General features: G+C 42.1%; 2 protein-coding genes across 4 annotated transcripts in view; one reads left to right on the top strand and one right to left on the bottom strand.

Moving 5' to 3' along the window:
• Positions 1 to 5,554, bottom strand: part of LOC106577801 (GMP reductase 2) — a 13,745-nt gene extending 8,191 nt beyond the window's left edge. The window contains exons 1-2 of one of the 3 annotated variants that reach the window (XM_082965191.1): positions 5,261 to 5,554; positions 1 to 22 (exon numbers count right to left, since the gene is read on the bottom strand). The exon at positions 1 to 22 is cut by the window's left edge and continues 118 nt beyond it. The gene's annotated coding sequence lies outside the window, so the exon portion shown is untranslated. Of the gene's footprint in view, positions 23 to 373; positions 515 to 654; positions 765 to 5,260 lie in introns of those variants that run through there. The other 2 variants (XM_014156155.3, XM_014156156.3) reach the window with 2 other exon arrangements.
• Positions 1,000 to 2,490, top strand: LOC106577802 (ubiquitin-like protein NEDD8). The gene is made up of 4 exons (XM_014156158.3): positions 1,000 to 1,196; positions 1,448 to 1,495; positions 1,613 to 1,695; positions 1,978 to 2,490. The coding sequence occupies exons 1-4, from the start codon at positions 1,179 to 1,181 to the stop codon at positions 2,096 to 2,098; spliced, it is 270 nt and encodes an 89-aa protein (XP_014011633.1). The 5' UTR covers positions 1,000 to 1,178; the 3' UTR covers positions 2,099 to 2,490.
• Positions 5,555 to 9,831: the final 4,277 nt, after the last annotated feature.

Consider the following 9,831-nt stretch of genomic DNA (forward strand, 5'->3'; position numbering starts at 1 on the left):
GTTGTATCTTCTTCTGATCGGTCTGCAATGGGGTCGACAAAACGAACAACAGTATAGAACAGGCGGAATAGCACCGAACAGGCTGATTCACACCAACCCACACACAAAATCAAACAACCAAACACACACGAGGGAGAACATGTGATAAACGCTAGAGATAGTGAACAATGAGTGCCTTAAAACATTAGAGTAAGCACATTTTCAAGGTTCCATGAGGGTCTGTTCACTCATAAAAATGGTAGTAGACAGGGACTGTTCAAAGTTCCATGAGGTTTCCTTGTGGGTCTGTTTATTGTCGCGACAGTAGTGCAAGGAAAAATACCCACTTTTAAATGTTACATAATTAAGATACACTTAAGATAACGTTACTTACAATATCCAAATCGGTAATAATGTAATAGTAATACATTAATTACAGACCATTTAGCTAAAGCTGGTCATATAAGGCCTAATAAACTAGCTACTCGAAAAATCTAGTCAAGATAGGCTATCATGCTGTCACTGCCTCCATGGTCCAGTCAAAATTCAAGGTTGGCAAATATTTAATTAAAATCGTCAAAAGAGGTTAAAGACCCTAGATCTGTACGTACGGTTAGATTTAGGTATATAATGAATCATGTTTCTTCTCTACAAAATGAGGAATAAACTACTTACCTTTATGAAATGTATGAGGAATATTTCTTATTTCAGCAGAATACTTCCGTTACAAATGCGAGGCAGGAATGTTTAAGAGGGCGGGTCTTTACTGTAAAGCTATGCTTGTAGTTCTATTATTCGGGTATCTGTGCTTTTTCTGTTACAGTGGGGTTTGAGAAAAGACTACAAATAAAGACTTTACGTCACTCCTTCGTCGTGGAGTCTACTAAACTGTATTTTTTTTACCACTAGTAAAGATTTCTTGCACACTAAAATATTTAAATAAACATATTTTATCTAATAAAAAATGTTGATGGAGAAAACATCTCCTCGAAGTACCAACGCACATAGCGGAACCTATTCTTGTGAGCAACGTGAATAGTGGGACCTATCTTTGAGAAACACAGGACATTTTTGCGACCGAAGATTGGTGTAGAAATTTGCTTATGTTGTGAACTGGAAACCAAATTTAGTAGCTATTACACAGATACCATATCAGTTATAATATAATTAATGTGTTTAGAAAACAAAATAAGTCAAAAATGTTGATTAAAGTCAAGGTAAGAGAACGTCAGACACAGAAATGCAGCCACTAGCAAGTTAGCTAGTTTTAGCTTTAATTTCAGCTGCTCAGTGCATACAATCAGTAGCAGGCTAGCTACCTACATGGGTCCATAAAATAAGAATCGAATAACCTGACATTTTAAATGGCTACATAGATCATAAGTAACTGTCTTCTGCTGGTTATCAGGGGTCGAATAATAGATAATCCTGAACATGATTAAGTATTTTCTAAATGGCTTTCTCTCAGACTCTCACAGGGAAGGAAATTGAGATTGACATAGAGCCCACAGACAAGGTATGTATGTATGTATGTATGTAACATTACCTTTTCCAGTATTCCCTTTGTTGTGTGTATGTACACCATGCACTGATATTATGTATTCATTGTGTGTATTCTATTTGTCTCTGTCAGGTGGAGAGGATCAAGGAGCGGGTGGAGGAGAAAGAGGGGATCCCTCCTCAACAGCAGAGGTTGATCTACAGCGGGAAACAGATGTAAGCCACAGAGGCAATATCTCGGAATTAATCATGTGGAAAAGAAAAAAAATCGCTTATATGTTTTCAGTGTACAAATGACTCCCCTGCACTAGTCTCGGAAATCCCAGTCCTAGGGCAACAGCACTGGAACATTGTTAATGTGGGAGGCAGCCCATTTGCCCTAGGTATACTACACCTCTACGGACATACTTTAGTCAGTGGTCAGATAACAACAGACATGAAAAAGATTTGTTCCTCTCTTCCTAATATCCCCTTTTTCCCGCTGTGTCTTTCCCTCAGGAACGATGAAAAGACAGCGGCAGACTACAAGATCCAGGGAGGTTCTGTACTACATCTGGTCCTGGCACTGAGAGGAGGGGAGGTCCTTCACTGTCCCACGAGCCTTCTGCTCACCTTGTAACCACCACGCTTGCCTTAGCCCCGGTTAGATGTTGCCCTTAAGCACAGATCTAGGATCAGCTTAACCCTCCTCAAATCCAAACCGTAATCGTTATGGGCGAGAAATGCAAAACGGACCTTAGATCAGTGATTGTGGGCAACTTCAGCTCTATCCCCTTGGAACCGGCCAATGTAGACCTTCTCTGAGACATATTACAACTGTAATGAGGTGTTGTCCTTTTGTGTTGGGAGGATCGCCATGTCAGCACTCTCTCTTGTCCCTTCCTCGTTTGAGAGTATGAAACTGATGCAGATGTTACGTTTACAATGCGTGAAAGTGTGAGAAAGTATTATTCTTTAGAGATAGATTCATGTAATGGTTTAGTTTGTCATTAAAACATCAGTTTTCCGTGATGGATGTTGCATTGTCATTAATGATGTGTTTAATGTTATGGGACTGAGAGGCATACTTTGTAGGAAAAATTCAAACACCACACCAGTCACCAACAATTATTTTACCCCAGTATAATAATCTCTTGTTACCATAGCTATGTACATTTATGCTGGAACTCACAAAAATAATCGATAAGAGACAGGAGATTGGTAGAAAGTTAAACAGTTCTCTTTGAAGTATGTCTAAGTAGGGCTAGGAGTTTCTCGGTCTGCTCACGTGGTCAAGAAATACTTCTTGCCTCACTCATGTACAATAAGGTAGGTGGTGGGACTGACACCTACAGTCAAAGGCCTAATCCCAAATTGCCCCATACGCCCCATGCACTTGTGGAGATTTGACAGGAGTAAGCAATATGGTAATACATTTACATTTTTACATTTACGCCATTTAGCAGACGCTCTTATCCAGAGCGACTTACAAATTGGTGCATTCACCTTATGATATCCAGTGGAACAACCACTTTACAATAGTACATCTATATCTTTTTTTTGGGGGGGGGGGGGGGGGGGGGTGTTAGAAGGATTACTATATCCTATCCCAGGTATTCCTTAAAGAGGTGGGGTTTCAGGTGTCTACGGAAGGTGGTGATTGACTCCGCTGTCCTGGCGTCGTGAGGGAGCTTGTTCCACCATTGGGGTGCCAGAGCAGCGAACAGTTTTGACTGGGCTGCGCGGGAACTGTGCTTCCGCAGAGGTAGGGGAGCCAGCAGGCCAGAGGTGGATGAACACAGTGCCCTTGTTTGGGTGTAGGGCCTGATCAGAGCCTGAAGGTACGGAGGTGCCGTTCCCCTCACAGGTCCGTAGGCAAGCACCATGGTCTTGTAGCAGATGCGAGCTTCAATTGGAAGCCAGTGGAGTGTGCGGAAGAGCGGGGTGACGTGAGAGAACTTGGGAAGGTTGAACACAAGACGGGCTGCGGCGCTCTGGATGAGTTGTAGGGGTTTAATGGCACAGGCAGGGAGCCCCGCCAACAGGGAGTTGCAGTAGTCCAGACGGGAGATGACAAGTGCCTGGATTAGGACCTGCGCCGCTTCCTGTGTAAGGCAGGGTCGTAATACAGTTGAAGTTGGAAGTTTACATACACCTTAGCCAAATACATTTAAACTCTGTTTTTCACAATTCCTGACATTTAGTCCTAGTAAAAATTCCCTGTCTTAGGTCAGTTAGGATCACCTCTTTATTTTAAGAATGTGAAATGTCAGAATAATAGTAGAGAGAATTATTTATTTCAGATTTTATTTCTTTCATCACATTCCCAGTGGGTCAGAAGTTTACATACTCTCAATTAGTATTTGGTAGCATTGCCTTTAAATTGTTTAACTTGGGTCAAACGTTCCACAAGCTTCCCACAATAAGTTGGGTGAATTTTGGCCCATTCCTCCTGACAGAGCTGGTGTAACTGAGTCAGGTTTGTTGGCCTCCTTGCTCGCACGGGCTTTTTCAGTTCTGCCCACAAATTTTCTATAGGATTGAGGTCAGGGCTTTGTGATGGCCACTCCAATACCTTGACTTTGTTGTCCTTAAGCCATTTTGCCACAACTTTGGAAGTATGCTTGGGGTCATTGTCCATTTGGAAGACCCATTTGCGACCAAGCTTTAACTATTGAGATGTTGCTTAAATGTATCCACATCATTTTCCCATTCCTCATGATGCCATCTATTTTGTGAAGTGCACCAGTACCTCCTGCAGCACAGCACCCCCACAACATGATGCTGCCACCCCCGTGCTTCACGGTTAGGATGGTGTTCTTCAGTTTGCAAGCCTCCCCCTTTTTCCTCCAAACATAATGATGGTCGTTATGGCCAAACAGTTCTATTTTTGTTTCAACAGGCCAGAGGACATTTCTCCAAAAAGTACGATCTTTGTCCCATGTACAGTTGCAAACCTTAGTCTGGTTTTATTATGGCGGTTTTGGAGCAGTGGCTTCTTCCTTGCTGAGCGGCCTTTCAGGTTATGTCGATATAGGACTTGTTTTACTGTGGATATAGATACTTTTGTACCTGTTTCCTCCATCATCTTCACAAGGTCCTTTGCAGTTGTTCTGGGATTGATTTGCACTTTTCGCACCAAAGTATGTTAATCTCAAGGAGACAGAACGCGTCTCCTTCCTGAGCGGTATGACGCCTGCGTGGTCCCATGGTGTTTATACTTGCATAATATTGTCGTGTCTTTGGCTATGCCGGATTAAGTGATATGACATGCTAATTTATAAAATGATTTCTCTGTAATTAATATTACCTGATTAAGCTAATCATGTAAACGTAATTAACTAGAAAGTCGGGGCACCACGGAAGAACGTTTATAGAGCCGTTATCTTCCGAATAAACTTAAAATACTTAGTAATATTTTACATCGATAGCAGTCAATATTAACCCTTGTCTTATTTTCAGTCTCATAATGAAAGTTGTAAATTCTTGGCTATCTTCACGAACCCTGGCTAACAAGTTGAATCAGCAATACAAAATTGGGTTTAATTATTTATTTACTAAATACCTAACTAATCACACAGAATTACAAATACACAGAATACAATGATGTCATACAGAATTCACCCCTGGTGAACGGAACCTGTATGAAAGCTGGTTACACAAAGGAAAGGGGGTTGGGCTTGAATGAAAGAGCGGGAAGATTTAGGAACACAGAAACAGCAGCTATGCTATCGTAAATACATTATCTTATGCATTCTAAATTACCGGCCATTTGGAAAAGGAAAATGCAATAAATATTTACTCTGAGCTGCGCTTCGGTAGATTGGTCGTAGATGCTGGCCGGGTTGGCCAACAGACCTTCCTGTCCTCGCAAGAATGTCTCTGGTGGTAAATTGGATACGTGGTGGTATCTTCGTCCGTCTGTTAGACTGGATCCGTCGTCCGTCCTTTCCTAGCCCACGTTACAGCGGCCGCTGCTAACTCAACGGCTAGGAAGTAGCACTTCTGTAGTGAATAAGCTCAAAGTTCATACCAGTTCATACCAGAGCTCACACCGAGGTTGGCTTAGTTCTGTACTTGACATGTGTGTCCTTCTAACGTAGAGGCTGCAGACCTCCCGTACTGGAACAACTGGTTATCTTTTCGTCAAAGGCTTATATAGTGGAGAGGGGGAGGGAGGTGTTTCATCGTTTATAACCCCTGTCTCTTCACAGGGTTGGGCCACTGATCGAGCAGGGCACTTTCTTTATGAAAACCCAATTCTCTCATTTGGAAGCTAAAATTACATTTAATCTCCTAACAAACAATTTCCATATCAAACATTTCAATTGCATAACAATTCCATGTGACTCTGATAACTAGAGGGTGGATACTTTCCCAGGTACAGTTTATGTCGTCCTGTCATCAATCATAATGTCTCAGATGACAACTGAAATTAAATCCATACTCATTACATTATCAAGCATATTTCCAACTGGTTTTATTAACAAAATATGGTTCCTTTTCCCCATTTGTTTGATGTTCCCAGACTCTCTATATTTAACACAGGCTATTCAAGTCCTTCAGTAGATTCAGAGAGGGGAAGGGAGAAAGGTATTTATGGGGGGGTCATAAACCTTACCCACAGGCCAACGTCATGACACTATTGTTTGTACAGACGAACGTGGTACCTTCAGGCATTTGGAAATTGCTCCCAAGGATGAACCAGACTTGTGGAGGTCTACAATTGTTTTTCTAAGGTCTTGGCTGATTTCTTTTGATTTTCCCATAATGTCAAGCAAAGAGGCACTGAGTTTAAAGGTAGACCTTGAAATACATCCACAGCTACACCTCCAATTGACTCAAATGATGTCTATTAGCCTATCAGAAGCTTCTAAAGCCATGCCATCATTTTCTGGAATTTTCCAAGCTGTTTAAAGGCACAGTCAACTTAGTGTATGTAAACTTCTGACCCACTGGAATTGTGATACAGTGAATTATAAGTGGAATAATCTGTATGTAAACAATTGTTGGAAAAATTACTTGTGTCATGCACAAAGTAGGTGTCCTAACCGACTTGCCAAAACTATAGTTTGTTAACAAGAAATTTGTGGAGTTGTTGAAAAGCGAGTTTTAATGACTCCAGCCTAAGTGTATGTGAACTTCCGACTTCAACTGTAGCTCACCCAGATAGGCTAGCTGGAAGTTGCACCAATCCTCTCAGATATCCAGAATTGCATAGGGCATAACGGTCGATTTGGCCAACCACATGACTCCAACAGGGTCACCAGGAGGGATCAGCCAATGAAGTTGGAAGTCCCACCCGGTTGACTACATTAAATTGGTGGAAGCCCTCAATGGCACTGCCCATGTTAATACTTTTGTCCACAAGAGGCCTTTATCATTATCTATGGCAAGGGGGGTGATATCCGGTCCGCCGGGCACTTCAATCAGGCCCACGAGACACATTTTTATTTTATTTATCATTTTTATTTTTTCTTACCCCTTTTTTCTCCCCAATTTTATGGTATCCAATTGGTAATTACTGTCTTGTCCAATTGCTGCACCTCCTGTACGGACTCAGGAGAGATCAGATTGCGGACCAAGCAGAAGATCAGATTGCAGGACCAAGCAGAAGATCAGATTGCAGGACCAAGCAGAACTCTGAGATTACCATTAGCTCTGAAACTATGTTATTACAATGTTATAATGATTTCTCATTATCATTATTATCGCATAATAGTTTAAAAGGTGATTATTCAACTGAAGGAAATAGCGAAATGGGGATGCCATATTTAAGTGCTATACCTGTGTTATTCCTCGGTATTAGTACACAAAAGCTACAGAGTGGGTTTAACATTGGGTTACCATGAATGCCTGCAGTAGAAAGCGGTCGACCATGTGTGTAAGCGTCATGATGTCATCCTGTTGTAATAGTAAAGCCATATTGCAGCTGAGGTGACTGAGATGGTAATGAGATAAGGAAGCACGGTTACAGTATGTCAATAAAGAGGATACACTCCCCACTTTAAATAAATAAAACATAACTTTTTATTCTGTGGTGACTTTCCATAAAGTACGTCATGTGACATCTAGTGATATACAGGCACAAAACACTTCTCTGTCACGCAACTTTCAAAGACATCGCTGACCTTTCAGAGCTACAGTATAGGCCTAAGGTCCAGGCTGACTACATGGCAGACCTTTCAGAGCTACAGTATAGGCCTAAGGTCCAGGCTGACTACATGGCAGACCTTTCAGAGCTACAGTATAGGCCTAAGGTCCAGGCTGACTACATGGCAGACCTTTCAGAGCTACAGTATAGGCCTAAGGTCCAGGCTGACTTCATGGCAGACCTTTCAGAGCTACAGTATAGGCCTAAGGTCCAGGCTGACTACATGGCAGACCTTTCAGAGCTATAGTATAGGCCTAAGGTCCAGGCTGACTTCATGACAGACCTTTCAGAGCTACAGTATAGGCCTAAGGTCCAGGCTGACTTCATGGCAGACCTTTCAGAGCTACAGTATAGGCCTAAGGTCCAGGCTGACTACATGGCAGACCTTTCAGAGCTACAGTATAGGCCTAAGGTCCAGGCTGACTACATGACAGACCTTTCAGAGCTACAGTATAGGCCTAAGGTCCAGGCTGACTACATGGCAGACCTTTCAGAGCTACAGTATAGGGTTAAGGTCCAGGCTGACTACATGGCAGACCTTTCAGAGCTACAGTATAGGCCTAAGGTCCAGGCTGACTAAATGGCAGACGCATGCCAGATCTCACAACGTCTGGATAGGTGTTTAACATATCTGCTAACCACATAGCAATCTGATGCCCCACGGACCATTTGATGACTTAACACACAACCATCGGTTGATGGGAAGGCAACATCCGCAACATAGTCGGCCTTGGAACTCAACCTTCCACCTCTGAACCGTGTGATCCTTAAATCTTCCCATGGACAACACAGACTACGATCCATACCACGACCTTTGACTTGTGTTAGCACTGCAGAGAGCAAACTGTCCCTATACAAACTGGTTGACTTATCAGAAACCTGTATCTGTACATATTACCTTCACTGACCTGTCATATACTGGACAGTATGTGTGTCTAAGACCCAAATCAGTATTTGCAACTGCATCCATGACATTCTTCTTGTGTCTGTGTGATCATTAACGTTATGTCCAATGGTCATTTAATGTGATTTTAGTGGGATTATGTGTGTCTGTGTGTATAAATGTATGAATGATTAAGACGTGTAGAGGAATGACATCTTCACTGCACTTGACAGAGGTCTTAAGATAAATTGGTTGATTCCCATGAAGCCACCCCTCTATAGAAACCTACCTAGGGCTCAATTCAGTCCGTGATTTACATTTAAAGGTCATTTCCGATTGAGCCGACATATGCAGAGTTTACTGTGAACGCAGTCTCTGCGAACGCGGGGAACAGTGCCTTTTCATTGACATTTCGCTATAGTGCTGAACTTCCGCAATACGGATTGAATCGAGCCCTTATATACTCTTATATGTTCATTGGCTGCATGGAGATAAAGCAGTCGGAATGTCCAGAGAATGCCTCAAACTGGTCATACAAACTGTAGAAGAGGAGTGTGTGTGTTCCAAAGGTCCAATAGCAAGGACATAGTGGGTATACTGGGCCACACAACCATCTATGGTATAGCTATACATTACAGTTACCTGACAATAAATATAGGGGTGCAAATTTAAATCCCTGAAGGCTTTAACACCACATGTGATTGTACATGTATATCATGTACCATGTGCTCCACTACAGGGCGGCAGGTAGCCTAGCGATTAAGGACGTTGGGCCTGTAACAGAAAGGTTTCTGGTTGGAATCCATGGGCCGACTACGTGAACAATATGTTGATGTGCCCTTGAGCAAGGCACTTAACTCTAATTGCTCTGGGTAAGAACGCCTGCTAAAATGTAAACGTCTCCAATGATAGTTTTTATATTATGATCAATTATATTTATTAAAACACCCCTAAATAAAGCACTATCAAACTTTTATAGAGTGGATTTATAGATTTGTTTTAATTTACAAAAATACTGAATTAACCTCATGATAGACATTGACATTAAAACACAGGAACACTACTGGTTGGCCTCATTCACAACATTACAGTACGCTTAGCTACACATGATTAAACTTGTGTCAATTCTCTCCGCGGAGGTTCACGTGTGTTTGTGTGCATGTGAGTTTGTGCATGTCTGGTCAATATTGTGGAGAACCCTACTCAAAATGCTCTTCAGAGTCTGCTAGCCTACCCCTATATTTTCAAAGACTTCTCTGTTTGTTAGTATCTGTAAAGGTTTAGCACTGTAGTCAGTCTGTACTGCAAGTCTTTCATTGAGCAGGCGGTCCATCTG

The sequence above is a fragment of the Salmo salar genome, chromosome 18 (assembly GCF_965601325.2).
Source record: "Salmo salar chromosome 18, fSalSal1, whole genome shotgun sequence".
NCBI lineage: Eukaryota > Metazoa > Chordata > Actinopteri > Salmoniformes > Salmonidae > Salmo > Salmo salar.